Below are 26,612 nucleotides of genomic sequence, written 5' to 3' on the forward strand. Positions count from 1 at the left end.
TTTTGTTAGACCTAAGGGTATCATTCTTATGATTTATATTTTAATATTGTGGAAAATTGTCTTTAATATGAAGCTATCCATAATTTTTCAGAATGGCTGAGAACCGGTTCTAAACCAGCGGATGTTAATCGGTTTCGGAGCAATACTTGAAATGATTTTAAAAATTGTTAAAATGATTATTTAACAAGCATGTAGATTGTAGAATGCAAATCTCATTTTCTCATCCAAATTAATTGAGCCAAATCATAAACATGTGTTTTTACAAAATTATCAAAAAAGCTATCTAATATGTTTTGATTTTCTTTGATTTTAAAGAATATTTTTTTACTCTTGATGCCATAAATCATTTCTATAGATTTAATAAATATTAAAAAATTTATTGAGCTAACTTTACTTTAACTTGCTGTTTGTTTGTGTAAAATTACACATTGTAAGAGGACCTAATAAGATTTTTGCAATAAGGAAATGACATATAGTACGAGTATTTTGGAAAACAAGTTATTTTTTACAAGGGTTGGTCAAAATGAAATGTATTAACAATTTTTATTTAGATAATTTTAAAATAAGTGAATAATTGTTAGATTTTAAGCTGCGTTACTCTTGTTAATGTTTTTTTCCTTTTAAAATTAAAAATCTGCTAATTCTTAATAGAAATACAACAATAAATAATCCAGAAACCCTGTTAACATTGAAAGTATATTTTAACTAGGTGAAAAGTTGAAAATAAGCTTTAAAAGAAAAACAAATTAGTTGTAAAGAATGATAATAAAAATTTTTAACAGTTTAAATAATCAGGGGGCGCTAACCCTGTTAGGTTAAATATGCAGAGCCCAGGGCTACCCTTTGCTCAATATAACCTAACCTAAAGCAAAAAAAATTTTTACCCCCCTCCCCCCAATTCCTATTTCAATTTAGTATTTTTAAGTGGGAGGAGGGGTTGTGCTTGACTAAGAACTTTATGAAATAAATATGCTTAATTCAACTTTAAAATAAACAGGGAACAACAATTCTGTATCTGCAAAGTTGTAGCCTATAGGCAAATGTTTGGATAACAATTGAACATTACAGCAACGCTAAGTGAATATACAAAAGTTTACAGCTTACACGTTTTAACAGTTCCTACTGCTTATCAATTCTGATGACTTGACCAACAAATACTAGAGCTAGACTAGAGTGTTCAATTTAACTCTTCTTTTTATACAAAGGAACGGAATATAAACATCATATGTGATTAACAATCTATTTCATTACATTCCCAAGTAGGTAACGGGTTCGAATATCGACATAAGCTACGTCATAGCTAAAGATACTAAAAATTGGATTAATTGCTGCTGGGTTAGATGGGTGATGTTGATATTTAATTGAGTAATAGGGGAATTCCTCAGGTGAAAGCTGGCCTAACAGTTTTATTTGCATAGTAAAAATTGACATTGGTCGTTAAATCAAAGGGTTGATTTGTTTACAAGATTGGAATAAATTTATAACATTATAGTTTATATTCCGTTATTTTAGAAAAAAACTTGCGCTGATCCATCTACAATTTGTCTAGAGGCTTATCCTACTTCCGGGGCGACTTTTCACACATACGCCCCCTGCACCCCCCCCCCCCTCCAACTAAAAACGCGCAATCACGCGCATAAATAAATCCACCAAAGTGGTGAGTGAGAAACAATGGCTTACAGACCATTTAATTGATTCTTATCGCTCATGTGCTAAACTTTTCATTAGACAATGAACCTTTATTTTAAAACTTGAAAGCCTTAGGATTTAAATACCGTTTATATTAAGTGAGTTAAAATCATTAATAACGATAATAAAGTTAAGTGATAATGTAAATGAATGTAGCAAAAAATCATGAAGTTAAAGTTAATAGTGTTATCGCCATTTTTATTGGCAAACGCAGCTTTCTGCCAAGAAGAATCTAGAAGTATTAATAATGGCGGTGGGGGCGGTTTTAACCTGCCACCTGGGCTATTACGCCGGCAAGGCGGCTTACCAATCCCACCGTTATCGCTAGGCGGCGGCATAGGACAGTTAAGCGGTGGGAATAACCAGTTACGCGGTGATAATATTAATGTGAACAGAGCAAACCTTGAGAAAGGTCCGTTGACTTTAGTGAATGGTCAGTTAAGACCACTTAATTCTCTAAATGAAAACCGCCAGCCGCTACCGCCCCAGGCGGCCTCTCCAAACCTGCCATTACCGCCTGTCCGAGACAGCAACTACTTCCCCAATCAGGGCGGAAATTTCGCGCCATCTCCAACACAACAACAACGACCGCCGCCGGGATTGGGCAGCGGTCGGCGGCAGGGCCCCTGGCGGCCAGAAATTCACCTGACAAAGCTTCCCCCAAGTGCCAGCCAAGATTTTAACCCAAACAGCCAGGACTTTAATGCCAATATTGACTTTAATGAGGGCAGCAATACAAACGGAGGAGGAAACAATCGGCGGACGAATTTGCGTCCGTTTGATATTTCAGGCGGCGATTTTTCACAGCTACCGCCGGGACCTTACTACCCTCCAAGCTCAACGGATCCTGTACGTCCAGAACCTGGGGATTGGTCAACAAAAGTGTCCAATTCGGCAGCAGGCATAGATTAATATAAATAAATAGAAATTAAATTTGTAAGAGAAATAGAATGGGCTTTGTGTGATTTTTCACGTGTGGTCGGTTGAGATTTGGCAAACCCCTCCTTCCACCTATGAACGAAATTGAAAATACAGGGAAAAGTTTCCTCTGCATAAAATTTGCGGGGGGTCTACCCCTGTGGGGCAACCAATCGCCAAACCTTACATAACCTGACCTAATGTAGGCAAATTGATTTCTAGAATTGAAAGTAACATGTCAGCTATGACCTCTTACGTCTTTAGACTGCTTTGCCTTATGCCTTTAGACTGCCTTGGGTAAAAAAAATCAGGAGTAGTGCACAATTTTTATCTGTTAAAGAGTAAGATATTTATTATTCTATGTAACTGTAGGAGACAAGAACATAGTGTTGGATACAAAATATTTTAGTATAACCTATCCTGATACAAATGTAGCTACTACAGAGGATCCGGGACTAATGTTTGTCAAAGGAATGGATCTAATTTATGTGGATATTACTTTTAAATAACAACTGTAGGGTTATGATTAAGTTTTTGTGTCATTTATCTTTGGTGAAAATTTTATTATATCCTACTTATATCAAAATTGTCAGGCTCAATTGGATATTATCAGAAGTTAATTTGTATTTGTCAACATTGCATTGATTAGATAATATTGAAAAAAATCTTTCAAAAATATACAAACTTTGTGTCATTTTCAACAGATTTTTCTGTTACCGGTTATAATTTTTTAGCTTTCTGGGATGTTTCTAATTGTATAATAAATCGAGTTTTAAAGGATGCATTATACAAGTTTCTTTGCACATTTTGAAATGTAATTAGTAAATGCAAGCACATTTTCTAAAGAATGGTGATGCAAACCCATATAACCCCTTTATGATTTTAAATTTCTATCTTAATATTATATCCATAACATCAGGTCAACCTGGATTAGTGCTACGGAAAGTGAAGGGGAAAATGAAAACCTCTCCCCGTACTCCGACACAAGATGATCAACTAGGGACTGGGAATAATGATGATATAAACCTAGATGATGAATCCAGTACTCCCAAGCTGAAAGTGGTCAGGGGACCCCCGGAGGGTCATAACTCTGACTGCAATAACAGTGAAGGTACATTTTAAACTTTTGTTTTGCTTCTTAGTCTCATTTTAAACAAGTAGCAATAAAATATTTCTAAAAATTCTTATGATTTTTTTCATGGCAGCTACTCAATAACTATATCTTTATAACGAACGGTGACATCGAGCTGTTAATTACACTGGTACCCAAAAATTAATTTTATTACTTATTTGTGGCCTTTAAAACTTTTACTAAATTTTGATTGGTTAGTTTAAAACTAGTAATATTCAAAACTTTAAACCAATAATTTCAGCCTAAATGTATATGCATTTCAGTTTCTTGTCCATTATCTTATCCCCTAATTTCCTTACTATTTTTACAATATACTCATTTCTCTCTGTTTTTCATATCTTTCTTTGATCGAAATGTAATTACTGCTTGCCTTATTGTTATTCTTCTTAAAGAAAAAAATATATTTTTATTCATTATTTTTTTTTTGTTAAGGTGGAAGCGAATTATGCGGGAAAGAGAACATTGACTCAGCTCAGAATCAAGATGGCAACCTGTTATCAGATGATCCATCCACAAAGCAGTCGGCCATATTTCCTACTTATGAAGAAATCATGATGTACTTCAGAAACGAGGAATTGAAAAAGATGCTAATCATTATTTCATTATTATAATGGATAATGTGGATATTATGACAGGGGAAAAATTGTCGTCAACTTAGGTTGCTAACGTGGACATTATCTATTTGGTCAGTTCATAATCCATAAGGAGGAGAGGGGATAGAATAAAGGAAGTTAATGGGGGTGATGATTGTCATTTTAGCATGCTACAAGTTTCACTTTATTAGAGTACATGATAATCCAAGTAATAATAAATCCGTTATTATGATCGTTTAGGGAAATAATTTAACTTAAGAAATAGCATGGATTAAAACCCAAAATAATAATGCATTACCTTTGTTTTAAAGTTCTAATTGAGCATTTTTGGCGCCTTGTTTATGTACTATAAGTCTGAATTAAAATCTTTGACTTCCGTGTTCCAATATATTTGTTTTCATAATATCTATTCGATGTAATGATAAGCATTTAAAAGCTTTGTTTAAGTTCAAAGATGTCACATTAGATTTATATTTATCTAATTATAATAGAGTTACATTAGAGGTTCTCTCTTCCAATATTGCTTATTATAAATAACAAGAAGAATTTAAATATACTCCAGCAATTATTTGTGTTTAAATGGTTGTGATTCAATGATGATATCTGAGGAAATTATTCAAAATATGCATACTTTAAAGTAAAATGAAAATCAGTAAACATCAGTTGTATCTGAAGGGAGGTAGATATACCTATATATGCAATGCAATTTATCAATGAAATTTTTTTCTTAATTCCAAATGGTTTTATATCGTAATTTTACTATGAACATAGTTAACAGTTTCATCAAATGGAATTTTTGAGTATTCTAAGAGTATTAAATTTTATATTAGCTTTTAGATTATTATTATTTTATTCTTTATTAAAAAAGGATCTTTATCATTTCATTATTAAAAGATCCTTCAAAAGTCTAACCTTCACAGTTCTTAATTTAAAGATATTTAGCAGCTTTATCATAATCTTATAGATAATCTTTTGCTTCTTATTTATAAAAGGAAGTGTTACTTTATAATAGGAAAATTTTTTAGGACCTTCCCTTCTCCTTTTTTTCAGGATAATATTATTCAATCTAAAAAAAGAATGATAAAATCCATAAGTAGCACAATTATAATGGATAGACAAACGAACAAAGTGAGTTATAGAACACAAAACCTTAGATAAAATAAATATCTTGTCGGACCATAACATTTTCCCCATGCGTAATCGACGGACAAACCTACAAAGTAAATTAAAGAGAAGCTTGGCTGAAACAAATTATTATTACGACTTTTTTCTTTCTTATTCACAATTTATAAATATGAGTTTAGAAATTGGCTTGACTTGTATAAATGGATATAATGACCGGGGAAATTTTGTCGTCGGTTTAGGTTGCTACTTTAGTCCTCATCTATTAGTCAGTACTTTCCTCCTATTGAGGGGAGGGAATGGGGTAAAAGGGTTGAATGGGAGATAGTGTTATATTAGCCAGCTGGAAAGACAATTTATTAGAGTAGGCGAAAATATTGTGCTACATCCAAGTAATTATATATCAAGTCTTGTAAAATAGCTTCACTATTTCAAACTCTTTTATTCTAAAAAAAGAAATAACTTATAGTTTAAACAGTTATTGTTAATGATCAGCAATAGACTATAAAAGTTTTAAAGATTTTTAATCAATATAATAGATTTGAAATCTGCATAAAATTTTAAGGATTTTTTAAAAAATTCGTTTTTTATATAATTCTTTATTTAAAGGCGCAAATACGATTTAAGTTAATAAATTTTGACCAATAGGATAGCTGGATTGGAAACTACCTACGCTCTAATTGGTTGAATGATGTACGTCACTTAAGCTTCTCCAATCAGAGCGCAGATAGTTTTCAATCCACCAATCACTGATCTCAAAATTATTTAACTTAATTTGTATTTGCGCCTTTAAATAAAGAATTATATAAAAAACGAATTTTATAAAAAATCCTTAAAATTTTATGCAAATTTCAAATCTATTATATTGATTAAAAATCTTTAAAACTTTTATAGTCTAATCAGCAAGTTATATTTTGTTAATAATGTCTTTTATAAAGTATATTATTAAGTATTGTGTACTGTGTAGTTAAGTTGAGTGATTTAACAATAGTACTCGAGTTTTGGAAATCATATTATTCAAGCCTATGTAAAGAACTGGAAATGTGACTTTCCAATTATATCTTGTGATAAAGAGGGATGAAGGAAGATCTCGATCATAACTATTCTCGGATGTCTTCAAACCTGTTTCCCTCGCCCTCTTTTTTCTTTCCCTAAATATGCGTAATTCGTGACAACACATGGGTGTTTATACAAATGCGCCAATTTTTTTTATAAAGTTTTTTTTTTAAAATGACATCTGTTTGGTTTTCCTTTGCAATTAAGCATATTTTTTAGGTACAGGGAAGATTTTTAACTACTTTGGTAGAGCGTATCTCCACCCTCCCAATTTAAATACCCCCCCCCCCATTTTTAAAAAAGTATTTCTTATTAAAACTCAAATTAAAAAGTAGAAGGGCGATTGACTTATCCCCCTTCCACGTTAGGCTTCTAGGGGGCGTTCGTTGCCCCTAGTCTTTCTTAAAATAAAAGCTATGTCTTGCATTTTTTTTCAATTAGGTGTTTGATCACGAATTGCATATGGTAAAAATATTTTTCTTATTTAATTGTTATCCTAATAAGACAAAAGTTATGCTTGAAAATTGTTTTAATAGCTATTATTATGTGTTGCATTTTTAGATAAACGTGAGAATTGTGATCAAAATTGGCGTATCATTTGTACTCATTTGCGTCATTTTCATTTTCAGATTTCTATTACCCTTCATCTAAAGAGGAGGCGGATCACTAAGGACGTACAAAGAGAGGGGGGGGGGGAGGTGTAAAGGAATACTAATCCGCCTCTATAACAAGTTTGGGTACTCCAGAATTTCAAAAAATATTCAAGATCCTGTAACAAATTTTTTAACCTTTCCTCCCCTTACCCAATAAACATTGCTCGGGTGCCCTCAATGTCAGAAACTTTCCTTATTGAAAAGTAAAGGCCCTGCAGGCTTAGAGACTCCAAAAGGAAATAGGCATAGAAAAATTTAATTTATTTCATAAATAAGGGGAGAGGCGAGGTCACTGTGCTCACTGGGCTAGACACTTTGAGAGAGCCCCAAATGTTATATTGATTCTTTAAACGGATTTTTAAGTTTTAATATGGAGGGACATATTAACTACATAAAGGACTAGTCTAAATTTACTTTTTGTCTAAATTTACTGATTTTTTGTTGTTGATCGACTTAACCGCAAAAATGTGTATATGTAAAATTTTAATGATTCTACTTTGGTCTTAATTTACTTTGGTATTTGTATTGCACAATTATAGGCAGGGATTTGGATTCTAAAAAACAAATGATATGAAATGTATAGAAAACTAAATTTTAAGTTTCGCGACTTAAATATTGAAGATCAATTGAAAAAGTTGCACTTTTTGGTAGTTTTGCCCTCTTTAACAATTCTTTTTCATAACTCTTTACACTGTGGATATTAAAATCAGTGTTTTCTAAACACAACAAGTGAAGAAAAATTATATGGAGTTATTATTTTTATTTCTTCAACCTTAAGTGTTTTTGTCGTAAAATTATCAATATATATTCAAAACCTTTATATTTTTAACTATACCTCTAGGTGCATTTGAGGGAAGGGGTGGAGGTGGAAGTCTTTCCTCAAATTTAAGTTTTAAAGTTTCTATTTAATTTAGAAAAAAAAGATAAGGTATTTTTCCAGGTGTGATTTTTCTTGGGAGAGGGAAGGTAACCTTTCCCCAAAAAAGTTATAATTCTTCCCTGGACCTATAAGAAACTTTACTATAAAGAAGAACCATGTCAGTCCATCAGTTGGCGAGATCTTAAGCTACACATTTTAATAAAAAGGACTTTTTTAGGACAATTTTTTGTTTGTTGTAAAATAAAAACACCTCACAATACACATTATTGGTTTTCCTTATCGATTAATAAACAAAAGCCTAATCAAATTAAATAAAGGGTTACAGGCATACAGTGGCAAAATTAAATTATTCTTTATCTTATTATTTAGAAGTTACTCAGTTTTAAGGTTTGTCCGTCCGTATGTAGAAACCTTCATTTTTTTTCATAGAGATTCCCTAGGATTAATAAAACCTATAAAATCCAACTTGCATGAATTATTGCATTTAAAATACTATTTAGTAATTTCAAAATTTTGTTCTTACACAATACATACAGAAATTAAAAGCTCTTGTTTCTACACTTATTATGAATTGTATTTAAAAGTTCTTGTTGCTAAACTGACTATGAATATAATTGTTCTTGTTATCATTGCATCCTACTTTAATTGGTGTTTGTATTTTGGTTAAGTAAGGAAAATGTTTGGCAGCAAAGCAACATTATAATTCAAATTACTTTCAGACAAAGGTCGTGCAAATAAAGGGTTTATTATCTACTTTATTAAACTTGGTCTGATATCAATTAGGATGTATTTATTCTATATTTTTAAATCTGAATAATATCTTAAATTAAACAAGACTAACATAAATTTAATTGTTTAACTATTTATTATAATATTAATATTACTATAAGTTAGCATCTTTTCACCAACAAATAACATAGGTATGGGTGATCCCCATCTTGGTGGCTGCTGGAATCGTCCTACTCATCTTGATCATCTTTGAAATATTCCTCATTGCTAAAGCAGTCAACAGGTATGTTCATACAAATACACGAAAAATTATTATGGTTCATTTCCGCCAATGCCAAATATCGAGTTTTGTTTCTAAATGGAGATTCTCATTGTATTAGATCTTAAGGATGATACATTTTTAGTGATATGTACAATTACATATAACATAATCTAAATTACTTTTATTCATAATTTATCCTTTTAAGTAACTGGATGTCTATCTGTCTATGTGTACTGAAGGATCTCGCTTAACGTTGAACCAATATGATTCTTCTTTACAGTGTAGCTTCTCATAAGTCCAGGAAAGGTTTATAAAAATCCTAGGAAGGGTACCACCACCTTCCAAAAGAAATTACTCCCAGAAATTTTTTTTACATTATAATGTTGTGTCAATATATGTATTGTATAAACATTTAAACTTATTCAGAAACCCAAGCCGAAGACACCTATTCCTGGGACAAATGCTGCTGTTAGGATTGGTTGGTTGTGCTGGCATGTCTGTTGTCTTCACTCTGCGACCATCTATACCCAGCTGTGCCGCTATTAGGAATATACAAAGTTTTTTAAATTGGAAAAGATTGTTGGATACACAGCCAAAAACAAATCCATACAAATTAAACCTGGTCCGGTTCATGTAAGAATATTGCTGGACCTAACAACACAACAATATTCCTGGATCCTCTAATGTTTAATATTCCTTGTTACCTGCAACCTATAAGAAATCCAGGATTTCAGGATCCTGTACACGTAATATTTCCCTTTTCATTTCCTAATTCGTTACCAGCTACACTTTACCTTGTTCTTTACCTGACCTAAATGTAGAACAACCTAAAAACTATATTATTACAGTGCAAGACACATATAAAATCAAATAGAGACACCTAAAGTATGCACAGACAAACAGTAATCAGATATTTAAATAAGGAGAAACTCTAACAAATACTAACTTTGTATTTGTACAGACTTGGAACTGGATTAGCCTACTCTATAGTATATTCTACGCTGCTTGTAAAACTGGTCTTCCTTGTTTCTCTAAACTCTGGAGTGTATCTGCCTGCAACATATCAGGGAATTATCATTCTTAAAATAACTACAATAATAACTAGGGGATGCAATCCTAGCATTTAGGGTAAGGGAAGGCAGACAAATAGCCTAAAATCTTCCTGAGGTATTTTAATCTATAAAAAAAAATAGTCTAAAACCACCCCCTGACAAATCAAATCAGTAGGTATAAAAATCTTACTACTTTATATAAAAAGATATGAAATGACAACCAATTTTGACTGCAAATTTGCAGCTGCCAAAAATCTTGTTAAACAATTGACAGCTTTACTGGCTAGAATGGTAGCTAAACTAATATAAAAGTAGGTTGCTGTTATAAAGCATAAAATATTTACAAATTTTATTGTGGGTTATGTCAAGTCTTGCTTAGACTTACCAGTGCCGGACATGATATACCTATGTAATTAAATCAATCTTTTGTTTAAATTTTGATTTATTTTCTCGCATTAGTCTTCATTTTATGGCTATTGTCTTTCGTTCTTTTAAATTCTTCTGGATATATTTCAATTTTCTTTATTTTTAGTTTTAAAATACATGAAACTATTGAAGTGATAGCATACTTTTATTTCTAAGTAAATTCTCATTAAAATAAACACATACTTAAGAAGATTTATGAAGCCAATCATTTTCTTGTAGATTTCCAAACTCAACTTCTTTCATGATAATTTGTCCCATTTCATACTGCACTTATGATTTAAAACTACAATTATATTGCAATTACTTTATACTTTTTGCTCTAAACTTCAAAACATATTGTTTTGCTAATTAATAACATAAAGGGTCAAGTATTAAAAAAAAAATGAAATTAAGTTGCATACAAGCTAGTTTGGTTTCATACATTGCTTTGTTTTTTAAGTGGGCTAGATACTTTGATATACTTTGATATTTGACGCACCTAATAAGCTTTTTAACAAGTAATGACAGCCCGACAAAGGTCATTGGAATTATTTTACAATGACAATTTCTTATCGTCTAAATATCATGTTATTTCTCATTGCAATATATGTATATCGTCTGAAATTTCACACATTAGGGAAAAATACACATAGGAAAAAGTGGAAATACACATAGGACCCATTGATTTTGTCATGTTTGTATATATTAACCTGACCATAAAATAGTTGCTTGGGTTTAACACGACACATTTCACTCGCAATACTTTCTAAATGAATAAGATTAAGTATTAAACCTTCCACAATTTTGTTTTTAATTGATCTTTTCAATTTCAGAAAAATATAACTTAATTTGATACTTAACTACAGACAAGCAATTTTTTAACTTTTTGCTTATTAGGCACAAGAAAAGGCGTTTTAGATATTAAACCAATATTCTAAAATATTAATCTTCATAGGGATTTACTTTATATGAGGTTTTAAGTAAATAAGACAAGTTTATCATGGACATCAAAACGTAAGTGACATGAAGGCTGATGGTCTAGCCTTAAATGTAAAAAGAGGTGCTTAAACAACATGTGAAACTTGATTTATTAGGCTAATTATTGAAATACCTGCTGTTTATAATTGCATTATTTTTACTCTTTTATACTTTCAGGAGAAAAACCAGGATAGACAGTATTTATACTAGATTTATACAGCTTGCTGATTGTACATTTATCTGTTTTATTCTATAGGCCTCTCGGGGCACTTTAGGTGGGGGAGTAGGTAAGAAGACCCCACCTCCGCCCCCCATTTCCCTATTTAAAATTTTCTTAAAGAATTTTTTTCTGTGGGCTATTTCTCTTTAAAGAGTTAAAATCACCCTTCCCCAAAAAAGTTAAAAATCTTCCCTGGACCTATAAGTAGCTTTAAAGTAAAGGAGACCCATATCTGTTCGGTGGTTTTAGAGATTCTTCGATACAAACAACAAAATCTTACTACTTTATATAGGAAAATACCAGTACTTCTTCTAAAATTACGTAAATATAAAAATATGTTTTAAAAGAATAAAATATAGGAAAACAATAGAATTAACCTTAGTCATTGATATAGCAATCCCTTGAATCGTTCTGTGGATCATATAAATTTTTCTCAATTTTACAGCTCTAACTCATATGGAACACGATACCTAACTGTACTAACCTGACCTAAAAAAGCATCAAAAAATAAAATTTTATAAAATTGTTAAAGGTATTTTCTCATTGTTGTCCAAGATGTTTTAATCAAAAACGCATAAAACAAACTGTAAATATCTTTACAAATAATGACGCAACCCAATTCACAGACCAAAGTTGCAGTTCTGTACCTATTTCTAAGAAATATACACCAATGCTTCAATGCAATACATTAATAGAGTTAACTTAGAGTCACTTAATGAATATATTTGTTTTAAAAAATATAAATAATAAATATACAAAATATTTTAATTAATAGTCTGATAAAATAAGAGCAAATAATAACTATAAGACTGACGGACAAAGTAGATTGTATGCTTCATACTAATTGGTATAGGGAATCTTTTTTTAAAACAACCGTTTTCCTTAAATAACAACCGCGAAATTCTCTATTTCCCAATATCATTTCTTACAAACAAACGGATTTATATTGGGCTGTTTACATTAGTAACAACCTTTTTAGTCTATGATTAATTAGTCTACTATATAAATCTAAGCTATAATACAACCTTGGTTTGGTCTGATTTACGACTAAATTTAGATACATTGACGCACTAGAGTTAAGGAATTGCGTAAATTTGCGTCAACCTTTACCATAATATCTCATACGCTGGCTCTGAAATAAGTATTCTAATTTTTTTTTTATCAAAGAAGTTGGAAGATTTTTGCAGTATAGTATCCGCGGAAAGCTGTCTATAATATGATGTTATAAATACACAGACATTGGTCATAGGGAAAACACTCATAACTGATAGGTTTGCTATTTGAAACATTTTACACTTTTAGGGCTCTTAGATGTCAATTGTTGGGACACAAACGAAGTTTAAAATTGTCCCAATTTTGTCGGCAGTTTTGGAACACACAAATGCCATGGTATTACTGTACACTTTTTATTTGCAGTATATAATCACAACTCTTGTTATCTGATTACATTTCAATACTTTTTTGATTACAAGTGACTACGCCCCCAGGGGCACTTAGACTGAGGATGGGAAAGTCGAAAAATATTTTTTTTTTTTGGGGGGGGGGTGAGTGGCATTTTATAGGGGGAATTTTCTTCGGGGGCTGGTGGTTCACTGCTCCACAATAGTTATAAACCTTTGCAGGTCCTATGAATAGCTTCTATAATAGTTCAGCAGTTAGCAAGATCCTTATATACAGACACACAGATAGACAGATAGACATCATGTCACTGTTATTGTGAAGCCTGTCCTACTTTTAATTTATCAGAATGTCTGTCTGTTTCACTGAAAAACTACTGAAGGGTGAAACAAGACAAGGATGACAGTGTCCAATCCAAGCAAAATGTGGCATTCGATATACTTTCAATTTGTATGCCTATTTGTAACGAAAGATCTTGCAGATGGCTTTACATACTTGATTCTCTTCTAACAGGGAAGTAAAAAACTTTTATATTTTTGGGTGTGGTTGGTCAATCATCTAAAAAAGATACTTTTTTCAGACAAATAAAAAGCTTACCTATGAAGATAATTCATCACCTTAAGTGTCGAGCAAGATCTTAAAATTGTAAATATTTTATTAATTCCTTTTTTAAAAAAAGACACGAGAACCTGGAAGAAATTAGTAATAAAAGTTTTTTTTTTGTTTTACATTTTTATTATCAAATGAATAATTTTAAAATATTTAGGTAGCAAATATTCTCATATATATTTAGGGCATGATCTTTTTATGTATTGACATAAAAAGGTCAAAAACTATAAAATAGTCATAATTTAAGATATAATTACATGTTCATGTTTAATATTAAGTTGACCTTTTCACAATTCTTTTTGGTCGTTAACATTCGCTTTATTAGTAGCGAAGCTACTCACTAACTTACTAGTCATAACTGACTTAAGTATGGATAGAGGTTTACTTTTTATGTTTTTATATAGTTTATTATAGCGGTAATGTCATAAGGTAGTGTTTTCTAACAAGGTTGATATAAGTTTCTATTAGTAGATTTTAATGCTGACACTTATTTTAAGAATATGCTATCCATAAACACTTACAGTAGATTATACCTAACTCAAACCCTTTTGATATAATTTATCCAAAGATATTTATTATTTGAAATTTATTAAAGCATTCGATGTTTAAAAATATAAAATAAATTGCTGATATGAGAAGAGATACCCTCTTTTTTATGTTTTAGGAAATTTAAAAATAATAAATTTTTTTTGGTGGGGTCAACAATTTTCTCTTAAGGGAGGGTGTCCCATGGCAATAGCTTAAAGATACTACAGGACCCAAGATCTTAGGGTTCAGACGGAAGGACAGACAGACTTCCTACTTTTTCCTAACTTTGTATAATAGATGATTTATATTATCATGACCAACAAACCATCTTTGTCAATACGAATTATCATTATCATACGGATGTGAGTACACACCTCTAATTTACCTTCAAGAAAATTTGTTAATTTAGTGTACAGTGTAATAATCGACATATTACTAATCCTTTGAAAACCAAAATCCTTGATTGATTTTTAATAGCATATTTAAATCATATAATTGCAGTATTAATGATTTCATTGCAAAAGTATTACTGTACAGTAAACCAGCGTTTGTGGCGTATCACGTATTTAATCTTGAATGTGATAGGTTCGAAACCTAGCCTATCCTGCATCATAACTAAAGACGTTAACCATTGTACCTACTGCTGCTATGTCAGATTTGCGATTACTTAAAAGAGTATAAAGAATTATTTGACCCAGAATAAGCGCAACTCATCACAATGCAAAGTTAGGAATTTTAGAAAAGTTTAATGCAATAAAACTGTTAGATGTTTTACATATAACATTTTCTATTTTAAAAAAAATAACTTTAAGTCTATGCAGGTTGTTCTAATCCTACGCCCTTAAATTTGAAGTAAAATAAATATATAATCCTTATAAGTTTTATATTTAAGAATTTTTTAAAATGATAATTTGTTGAACAGAGTTTGCTGTTATGTTTTGCTGTCTTGATACAACTGGTGATTGGAATACAGTGGCTGGTCTCTGCTCCACCTGAAATAATAGGAATGTTATATTATTACAGACAGTGTCTAGTTATAGAGTTGCTACGATATTTACTAAAATCTAATAAATTTTCTTTTAATGGGGTTTAAAATCGAAAACTACTTTTACATGTTCCAATGGGTGTTAAAAAAATTGTATCACTTGTAACTTTGACAAAAAATGCAAGTATTACATAAATAATTTGGACCAAAATCGCTTAATTCTATATAAATATAACTAACATTAAAACCGCCAGAATTGGAGATACCCAATGGTGTGTATGTGAGCTGTGGAACCCAGTTTAAAAGTCAGCTGTTGGGATTATTGTACGATGTCTTCCTAATTGTCGTCGTTGTTCTACTGGCATTCAAGTCCAGAGGTGTCAGAGAAAATTATAGGTAATGATTTACAAGTTTATTTTTACTGGCTGTCTTAGAATTGTTCTTTTTGATAATAAATATCTTGCTATCCAACCAGATTTATATCTATCTCTCACTCACTCTTATTATTTCTCGCTCTATTTCTCACTTTCTCCTCTATATTTTTCTATCTTACTCTCTCTATCTTTCTCACTCTCTTCTCAATCTCCTTGTCCTTCTACATTTCTCTACCTGAAATTTTGTTATTTCTCTCTCTCTCTCTCTCTCTCTCTCTCTCTCTCTCGCACTCTTTCTTCTCATATTATCATTTTATGAAGCAGCTTAAAGTGCCTATAAAATTGACGTAATGCAATACTATGACCAATAATAGGCCAGTATACATTTTACAATTGAAATGTTTACTGGCCTATCATTGGTTATTTGTATTGTATTATGTTATCTTTATAGGCACTATAAGCTGCTTCCATTTTATTTTATACACGTTACTTACTAAAATACTATTTTCAGGGAAGCTCTTTATGTTGGACTGACAATGGGTTTCACAGTTTCGATCTGGTTGGTCTGGGTGCTGGCTGGTTTTATTGTACCTACACAGTTCCAGGTATAGATAGATATCCTATTATTGTAAAAACAAGTAAGTATTTTTTTCTGAAGCTAAAGATCTCAACAAAAAAGCTCCTCCGATAAAATTGTACATTTCAGGGAAGCTTTATAATTGTATTGTATCCTTATAATAAAGTAAAAGAATCTCTGTCTGTCTGTTTGTACCGAAGGATCTCGCTAACCACTAATCCAATATGGTTCTCATTTGCAGTGTAGCTTCTCGTTGGTCATGGGAAGGTTTTGCTATTTTGGGGTGGGTATCGAAAAGGAAAAGATATAAAGCGAAGACTAGTGAATATATTTGGTAAATAACTGATCTTAACATAAATTGAAAAGAAAATTTTTTACGTGCCCCTAGAGGCCTCTAGGGGCGTATCGGCTAGTAGATAATAAACCAATAAAACACATTTAATAGAATAATAAAGGTACTAAGATAAATTGATATTTTAGAAGATATTAATTGATTTATAACCATTATTTGTTAGCTTTTTGTTTAATTTATCTTTATCTTTAAAAACAATTAAGAAAGGTTCATCTAAATGGTAGATAGATAGATATTTTCAGAAAAGTATAATTGTGTAATTTAAAAGGGGTAAGACAATAACCGATAAATTGATGTACATCCTTAAATGATGATACACAAAACTACTCCTTCCTTAGATAAAATTCGTTTGGACGCTCAACCCAATGAGGAAACCAATTAAAATGCAATAATAGTCTCCAAAGTTTTTTAGTCTTTTGTGGGGAGTAATTTTTTATATGTCACCTCCCCCCTTGTTTATTTAAATTTATTATCAATTTACCCACATAATTTGAAACAAAGTTGAAATGGAAGACTAAATCTCTAGCTATTTATTTGTTTTGATTAATGTTCTCAATTTTGAATTAATCACATTCTTTATGGAACTTTTTATTGAGGCAATTAAATTTCAAATCAACGTTCCTAATGATAAATGAACAACAAGCAAAGAAATAAAGAAATTAAAAGCAATAAAGCACGTCTTCAATTATAAATGTATTGCCATTAGAGTAATTAGCATTAGTATTAGACTAATCAAAATAGATATAGATTAAGTAAACAATAAAACACCCCTCTACTCTACCGTTTGAGAGATCTTATATTGCTTAGAATAGACGAACAGGCAATGTCACACTTTTTCTTGTTAAATGGTGTATCTTCAAAACAAATTTAAGCTATAGCAGGTTGATAATTACTGCCTGTTTATTCTAACTAAACTCAATTAAAGTCCATATGACTTGGTTTCAAAGTTTATAAAGAACAATATCATTAAACAATTGTGATCAATAGTTAGCACTAATCTTATGTAAATTTTTCAAATTCAACCAGTAAATATAGATTTAAAAATAGGTTTAAAAAATGAAATTAAAAACATCAAATGATTAATATAAATGTATTATATTTTTCCTAATAATCTTATGAAAATCTTGCTGTTTTCAAATTAAAAATTGTACACTAAATAAGTGACCTTTTTATGTCATCTATTAGCAAATAATGCTTAATGTTGTTAACCTTTCAAAAGCAAAATTTTATTCATTTTAGGATTATCCGCATTTGAAAACGATGTCTTTATTTCTATCGTTAAAATCACAATATTGGTGATTAATATTGTTGTGTTAATTATATTCATGGTAAAATTTCTTTATATTTTTATTTTCTTAAAAGTCAAGGGCTTTCTCTCTCTCTCTCTCACATTTTAAAAACTTTTGAACGTTATCATTCTTGTATATCATATTATGAATTTCATAACTTTATGCATCTTTTACATACTGTTCAAATCTTTATAGATCAACAATTTTGATGAATTCCTCCAATCAATATTCGATATCATGATTATAAACAAGCTTTCATTGATTCTAATAATCTAATAATCAATATTGCATCTTTGATAGGTTTTTTTTTATATAAAACAGCAAAAAACAAAGCTATATAAGGGTAAGGGCTGGGAGGGAATAGACATTGAAAATAAATTATACTATTTCAAAAATCTTTATGAACATTATCTCATTCTTTTACTTAATAGTTATTTATCGCATTACAATTGTAAAATTAAACCCAGTTTTGTTAGCCCCGAGGGGCCGAAAACTAGTGCTGATAAAAATAGTATTTAAATTATATTTTTTTTTATTATTTGTAGAAATCTGGCTATAATAGGATACGATACATGATTTTTCAGTATGCCTTTATTAAAAGGTTTCGGAGCCATACTTAAGTATTGTTTTTGTTTATTTATCTTTATTGGAAGTGTTTTGTTTGTCAATTTATGGCTCATTGTCGTATCCATTGATATAATATAAGTCTAAATCATTATCATTTTATAAGATACTAGATACTTTGCCCCTAAAAACCTCCAGCGGCATTTGATGTGGGCTCTCCTTCCATTTTTGGGACTTTCTGAATAAAAAGTGGTGGTACTCTCCCCAAAAATAGTTATAAAACTTCCCAGAACCTATGGAAACCTATATTGTAAAGGAGAATCAGATTGGTTCTAATCTATGTCCTATTTACGGATTATTAACATTATTAAATTGCGTTACAGGGTGACTGCAATGTTTACTGTTTTATAAAAACAACACTCGACAAAGATGTGATCGAAAATTTTTTTAAAATTGATTTTTTAATATCACGTAATTTGTTATTGAGAAAATTTGAGCATACTTTCACAAAAATATTTATAAAAACTTTTGAGAAATTTTAATTGTAAATATTTGTTATTCAATTTTCCTAGATTTTTTGTCATTGCTGAGAAAATTTAAATATTCAACATTAAAGTATTAAGGAAAGGGTTTAATAAGAGGATCTTTAACCTTTTTAAATGGCGTTGCTACAAAAGGTCTGTTTTACAAAAGGTCTACCACTACAAAAGATCTACTTCTACAAAAGGTCTACCCCTACAAAAGATCTATTCTACAAAAGGTCTACCCCTATAAAAGTTCTACTCTACAAAAGGTCTACCCCTACAAAAGATCTACTTCTACAAAAGGTCTACCCCTACAAAAGTTCTACTCTACAAAAGGTCTACCACTACAAAAGATCTACTCTACAAAAGGTCTACCACTACAAAAGATCTACTCCTACAAAAGGTCTACCACTACAAAAGATCTACTTCTACAAAAGGTCTACCCCTACAAAAGATCTATTCTACAAAAGGTCTACCCCTATAAAAGTTCTACTCTACAAAAGGGTACCCCTACAAAAGATCTACTTCTACAAAAGGTCTACCCCTACAAAAGTTCTACTCTACAAAAGGTCTACCACTACAAAAGATCTACTCTACAAAAGGTCTACCACTACAAAAGATCTACTCCTACAAAAGGTCTACCACTACAAAAGATCTACTTCTACAAAAGGTCTACCCCTACAAAAGATCTATTCTACAAAAGGTCTACCCCTATAAAAGTTCTACTCTACAAAAGGTCTACCCCTACAAAAGATCTACTTCTACAAAAGGTCTACCCCTACAAAAGTTCTACTCTACAAAAGGTCTACCACTACAAAAGATCTACTCTACAAAAGGTCTACCACTACAAAAGATCTACTCCTACAAAAGGTCTATCACTACAAAAGATCTACTTCTACAAAAGGTCTACCCCTACAAAAGATCTACTTCTACAAAAGGTCTAATGTTACAAATTTACAAATGTCTCGTAATTGTTTCCTCTATAATCTAATTATATTATTCATATCATTATTTATATAAATACCTATATAACAGTAGACCATTTGTAGCATTAGACCTTTTGTAGAATTAGACCTTTAGTAGAGTAGACCTTTCGTAGGAGTAGACCTTTTGTAACAACGCCGTTTAAATACAATTCAAATCCTATAAAAACAAATGCCAATCATCGACCAAAGTAATATTCTAACTTTCATATGTGCAGGGTGGGAGGGGATATAAGACTGTAAATTACACTGGTTCCAACAGTTTTATAAACACTCTTTTTAATTCGTTGGCTTCTAAATTTTAGCACATATTAGTTCTGATTTATTTGATCCAATACCAGCAGTTTTTTAATTACTCCACCTAAAAACTTAATCTACAGAAGGGATTATTTTATTTATCATAATTGAGGATGTATATTAATTTATCGTTCATTTTCTTATCTCTTAAGATTCCTGCATATATGCAACAAGCAATAAATAGAGGGTCTAGTTGGAGTGCCAAGGATAGGGCATCTGAAGAGTAAAATAATTCTTTAATTCTGATTTCTGTATTATTATAGAGATATTCTCATAGAGAATTATGACTACAGCTAAGTTCTGTCTGTGTATTTGCTGTGTATCTGCTAATGGTTTTTCTTTACAACGACTATTTTTTATAGGTTCAAGGAAGTTTTATAGCTATATTGGTGGAAGTAACCTCAACCCTTCAAAGAGAAATCGCCCATTAAAAAATCCTGTCTTATAAAAAATAAGGTTTTGAGGAAGGGATGTTCATAAAAGCGTAGCCTATAGAAGGAGAAGCCGCTAATATATAAAAAAAGGAACCTTTTTCTGTAGTAACAACGAAATTAATTGGAGAAAAATCACGAAACCTATACGCGTTTTTCAGCTGTCGTTGGGGGTATTGACAACCTCTACATCTGTTCCCAAATAATATTTTAGATTAATTCGCTAGTTGGTTATACCTTATACCTAGTAACCCCTAGGGCATGGAAACAAAATTACTTCCTAATGCCAAAATTTCATCAAATACATAAAATTCCGACTATATAGCTGTCTAGAAGTAGGTTTAAATATCAGGGATAGAAATTAAGAATAAGAAAAAAGGGTTAAGACTTTAAATATTTTTCATTATAGATTAGAGGCATTTGATTGTCAATATTATTAGCTTACTGTTAAGTTCTATACTTTGTCAAGGGTTGAGTAATAATGAGTAAGCTCTGGTATCTAAATGATTTATTTAAAATTTAATAGGTATACCCATCGCCTACATAGACCTAATATACAAAAATAAAGTTCTTTTTTTTGTCCGCAAAGAATTCGCTAACCACTGAACCGATTGAGTTCTTAAGTTTCATGAATGGTTTTTGGTTTTTGTTTTTTATTTTTAAATTAATGTCTTTGAATGGTTTTTGGCTATTTTTGTGTACCTCTCCTTGCCCCGTTGAATAAAGATACTCTAGATGCTAGGATCGAAGCCACTAGCTTGTAAAAAAGTATTTATTATCTTTGTCTATGTCTCTGGTAAGAAATACATATTGTACCAGATTATTTTATTCTAATGGCAACAGAATAAAATTTCTCAGGCTCTGTAAAAAAACAAATCAAATGTTGCATATACTGAAAATTTGTCTAATTGGCGTGCATATGAAACAGTGAAATTTTTTCTTCATAGTTGTAATAGTAAATTATTACAAATGGAACGTTACCTATTCCAACTTTTTAATTATGTTCAATCAATTAATTACTGAGCAAAACTTTTAGATGATTTGCTTTTAGTTACTGTTGACTTTATTGTATAAACATACAATTTTAATCATGCAATACGAGCAATAACTATCTTTTACTCTTTCCTATAAGGGATCTAAAGTGATAAGACAATGGCTGATAAATTGATGTACATCACGATTGATGATACACAAAATTACCCCTTCTGTAGATAACAAATAGTGTTTGAAACGTTTAGACACTCAAATTAATTAACCACCAATCACAATTCAAGAAAAGGCCCTAAAGTTGATTACCTAACTAATACGAAAACGTTAATATAAAACTTTGGGGACTACTATAATAATACAGCCAAATGTCCCTTCCCTTCCTGCTTTCCAATACTGCCATAATAGAGCATCACACTTCTTATGTAAAGGGATGTTAATTTCTAAACCTCCAATCATTCTCATTACAGAACATGTTGTTTTTAGTAGCGAAGCTACTCTATAATTCACTATGTCCGTCAGTCAGTCCGTCAGTCAGTCCGTCAGTCAGTCAGTCAGTCCGTAACGCTATGGGGGAAATGGGATTTACTCAGCTCCTATAAAAGATAGGATTCTGAAATTTTTTGACAACATTCCCATCATTAAGGAGCACAATTAACTATAAAACATAAATGGCGGTCGGACGGCTTTATAGCAGGTTTTAGGCTATTTTTTTAATTTTGCACATTTTCCCCCATATCTTTGGTGTTTATGGTCCGATTTTCAAAATTTTTTCAGTTAAAGATATCAAAATTAAATTTTCCGTCGTTTGGAGAAAACAATAATGACGGTCAGACTGCCTTTTTGCAGGTTTTTGGCTATTTTTATATTTTTTACATTTTCTCCCATATCTTTGGTGTTTATGATCCGATTTTCAAAATTTTTTCAGTTATACATATCAAAATCAAATTTCACATTGTTTGATGTAAACAACTATGACAGTCAGACTGCCTTTTTGCAGGTTTTTGGCTATTTTATATTTTTTACATTTTCCCCCATATCTTTGGTGTTTTTAGTCCGATTTTCAAAATTTTTTCAGTTAAAAATATCAAAATTAAATTTTCCGTCGTTTGGAGAAAACAATAATGACGGTCAGACTGCCTTTTTGCAGGTTTCTGGCTATTTTTATATTTTTACATTTTCCCACATATCTTTGGTGTTTTTAGTCCGATTTTCCAAATTTTTTTTAGTTAAAGATATCAAAATTAAATTTCACGTCGTTTGAAGAAACAACAATGACGGTCAGTCCCATCCACAAAATTTTGTACTTCGCTACGTATGGATGTTGTCATCCTTGTTTATATATAAAATATACACGCTTTGGAATAATAAAGCTCTAAACATTATGGGGTCTATCTACAAGATTTTAAGTTTTTAGGACGGTTTGTTATTTTTTTCTCTCAAGAAGATAAACCTGTCTTAATTTGAAATAAAATATAATGCACTATCCTGGTAGAGAAAAAGTCTCCACAAGTACTAGGTGTTGAGATGTAGTGTGCTCTGGAGAGGTGTGTAGATTCAAAATTCAATATTGTTTTATTATTATCATTGCTTGAGCATGAATTGTATTAGTTTTTATTAGTTTTTGACCAAAACTGTAGGGTTTATATTGAAAAAAGTGAAGCGATTGTTCTTTTTAAATAAGGAAAAAAACTGAAATAATTTTGTTCAAAAACTATAAAAGAAATACAGTGGCCTCTAAATACCTCTAATACTTTTATATCTAATATTCTACCAGTATTTTCTAACTATCTGTTGCCTTATGCATAGAATTAACTTTTCTAAATATTTTTATTGTGGTTTACCATTGCTTGTTTCATGTATTCACAGTTAAAGACTATTATTCTTTAAAATAATTGAAAGAATAAATTAAATCTTAAATTTAGGCAATTTATGATAAGTATTGATTTTCATATTTGGCATCATAAAAATACGTCTAAAAAGGAGGGATGACATCAAACATGACACTTTCCAGCGTTTCAATGTTGCTGTATTGTATTATTTTCTTATAACAAAATTACGGAAAGAGAAAAACAATATCTTTTCAAATTATTTTTTATGTATTTCCCTGGATTTTTGTCTGGTTTTAATAAATCTTAATAATCAGACAATCAAATATTTCTTCTGGTTTTTATCGGTTGCTTTTTGTTGTTATACAATTTCTCTTGTAAAAATGAATTAAAATATGTTTAATCTTTTGGTCAGAATGCTTGTTTTATGTTAATCTAAAATTCAAAGTTCAATAAACTTTTTTTTGCGTGGGGGGGGGAATGGCGTTAGTTAATGTATATAGTTTGTCTGAACGACTGTCCTTAAAAGTAATTTACATAGGTTTACTGTAGCAATCGTGTTTAATGACAGAAAGTATCTTATTGAGCATTATGAAAACAATATCTCCTTATTTTTTTTTAATAAATTGAAAATAATGGAGTGACAGTTTTTGTTTGTTTCTATATTGATTTAAGTCAGGTTAGATCATATTTTATTGCGTTCAGGTATATGCGTTCAAGGGTTAACAAACATATGACAATTGATATACTAGTGAATTGCTTAGAATTGAAAATAAAAAGACAACCAAATTTTTTTTGTACTAAGATTTTTATATTTTAGGATGTGTGTATGTCCTGCGGTTTGATAGCCTGCACCAGCATAACCTTTGTCATCATGTTCATGCCAAAGGGCCGCCAGTTGTCCGCCATGGGCAAAGAGGGCCTCTACGCCGAGGATCGAACCGAGGTGTACACCGGCGGCAGCGGGACAGGGTCCACCGGGAGTTCTGGCACGCCGTCGCCATCTTTCTTTCCTGTGAAGCCCGCCAAATTGGCGGGAAACAGTCACAGTCACGCGGCATCTGCGCTGGAGGCGCTCAAAGAGCGGGAAAGGTTGGATACGCCGGATTCTCACAGACATCTACAAAGTAAGTTCAGGAATCTTATTTAATTGTCTTCCTTTGATCAAAATCAATTCATTATGGTCCATTCATTTTTTAATAGCACAGATGCTCTATAACTAAGCTATTGTTTTTAATTCACTATGAATGTGGTTTGCAGTTCTTCTTAAGATATCCTTATATTAGAGTTTTTTGTTCTTGTTTTAAATAATATCGAGCGCTGAATTAATTGCCATTGTTTAAACCAATAAAACTATTTTGAATTGATTTTGATACTAGCTAAATTTGCCTTATTCTTTCACTATCTTTATTCATTCCTATGTTTTTGTCTTGTTATTTTCTTTCTTTTCATACATTTACTAACACTTTTACACTTTAAAAGACTACATACATTTATGCATTTTTTCTCACAAAATTTGATGTACCTAAATTAAATTTCAAAAAAATTAAATTATATTAAAATTTGCTATTTAACCAAGAATAATTTTACTGAAAGAAATTTAAGAGTTTCAACATCAAACTAATTATGGATAGGACCTAGAATTATTTTTTTTAATTGGGTGTTTAAAAAATATTCTACACAATGGCTAGGTCTCGAGCTGTAGTGCTCTAGAGAGGTGAGTAGATTCAAAGATAAATATTTTTTCTTATTATCATTGCTTGAGCATTAATTGGATTATTTTTTTACCAAAACTGTAGGGTTTATATTAGAAAAAGTAAAAAGATTGGCATTTTTTAGCACCCCTTATTAATTTTATTTAGAATTTATTTAATTTATTAAAATTCTAAAAGTTTTAAAGAAAACCTTTTCCCTTCCCTGCAGAAAAAAGTTTTTAAAAATGTGCTAAAATTATGATAAATATCATCATTTTTAACTAGCTATATTTAGCAACTTAACAGTTATGTCTAATTAGCAATTAGCAAAATATGAAAGTTACAATCTTTAAAATTTCTTTTTACAACACTAAATAGATTATCACGATTATACTTTACTATTTAATATCTAACAATTTCTAAGTATTTATTGTGTGAATGGTTTATAGGTTTTAATGAGCAAAATTAAGTTGCAGCTGTTTTTACTTTTTTTATATTAATTTTCTTGGAATTACATTTATGGAGGATTACGTAAAAATTTGATATAATCTAATTAAGGTTAATTTTATTAGTCTGGTAGTCATGCCTATGTATGTAATAATGTACATAATTTTATTCGATTCCAGGTTTTGTTAAATTAAACTTTACTACAAACAAGTAAGTTTGATTTTCACCGTACAATTTTTTAATAGTTAAATTTAGTAAATTTTTTTGTGACGATTTCTTAATATGGTATTTCACCCTTATATTTAGTGTGAGAACTACGGGGAGCAAATATTAATGAACCAACAAATTTACACACAATAACTTTCAACTTAATTTTAACTTTCTTATTAAAAGCAATGCCTTCTAAGTCAGGTCCGTACGTCAATCTGTCGTTTGGGGGAAATAAAGAAATTGAGCAATATATGAAAACTTGCTCACAATAGCTTCAAAATATTTGTGCGGAGTGAGAAAGGGCTATAAGAGTAATGTTTCTCAGCAATTGTCCATTTTATCCCTTAAAAAGTTCATAGTCATTTAAAACATAGCATGAAGATTACTGTGGCGATTTGTCATAATTTGAAATCTAGCTTGATAGATACTAGGCAATTCAGCAAAAGATGAGAACTATTGTACTTAACGAATAGTTATTTAATGATTTTTTAAAATTGTATTCTAATGGATGTTATCATCCTTGTTGTAATTTCTTCCTAATTACAGAGATAGCAGAATGAAAAATAAGATTACAAATGAGATTTTAAGTACATTTGGCAAATTTTTTTTGCAATTGATAATCATAATTTTCTTTGTTTTGATAAAAAGAAAGACATTGTTGTTTATCAAATCTTTATTTTTTAATTGGTTATTTCAAGAATAAACTAGCAAAGTATTTTTATTGTTGACAAAGTCTTTATTGGAAGTATAATTAAATATTTTTTTAAAACAAAACAACTTAGAAGGATGTGAGTAAAAGGGTGTTTACCCCTCTCAATTTTGGAACCCCTCATTTAAAAAATAGA

At 30.7% G+C, this 26,612-nt stretch overlaps 1 protein-coding gene and 1 long non-coding RNA gene across 2 annotated transcripts in view; both read left to right on the forward strand.

Moving 5' to 3' along the window:
• Window positions 1-648: 648 nt before the first annotated feature.
• Window positions 649-1,205, forward strand: LOC145315014 (uncharacterized). The gene is made up of 2 exons (XR_013877907.1): window positions 649-709; window positions 998-1,205. It is a non-coding gene; the product is annotated as an uncharacterized LOC145315014 (long non-coding RNA).
• Window positions 1,206-1,854: 649 nt separating this feature from the next.
• The window catches only part of LOC145314938 (uncharacterized), a 40,090-nt gene continuing 15,332 nt past the window's right edge, over window positions 1,855-26,612 (forward strand). Inside the window, exons 1-10 of the mRNA XM_080155014.1 lie at window positions 1,855-2,590; window positions 3,527-3,718; window positions 4,172-4,309; window positions 8,962-9,055; window positions 9,461-9,582; window positions 9,998-10,102; window positions 15,148-15,222; window positions 15,464-15,605; window positions 16,095-16,188; window positions 24,237-24,543. Coding sequence (XP_080011140.1) covers window positions 1,855-2,590; window positions 3,527-3,718; window positions 4,172-4,309; window positions 8,962-9,055; window positions 9,461-9,582; window positions 9,998-10,102; window positions 15,148-15,222; window positions 15,464-15,605; window positions 16,095-16,188; window positions 24,237-24,543 — 2,005 coding nt within the window. The remainder of the gene's footprint in view (window positions 2,591-3,526; window positions 3,719-4,171; window positions 4,310-8,961; window positions 9,056-9,460; window positions 9,583-9,997; window positions 10,103-15,147; window positions 15,223-15,463; window positions 15,606-16,094; window positions 16,189-24,236; window positions 24,544-26,612) is intronic.

The sequence above is a fragment of the Acartia tonsa genome, chromosome 3, assembly GCF_053477335.1.
Source record: "Acartia tonsa isolate MP-2025a chromosome 3, ASM5347733v1, whole genome shotgun sequence".
Taxonomy (NCBI): Eukaryota; Metazoa; Arthropoda; class Copepoda; order Calanoida; family Acartiidae; genus Acartia; species Acartia tonsa.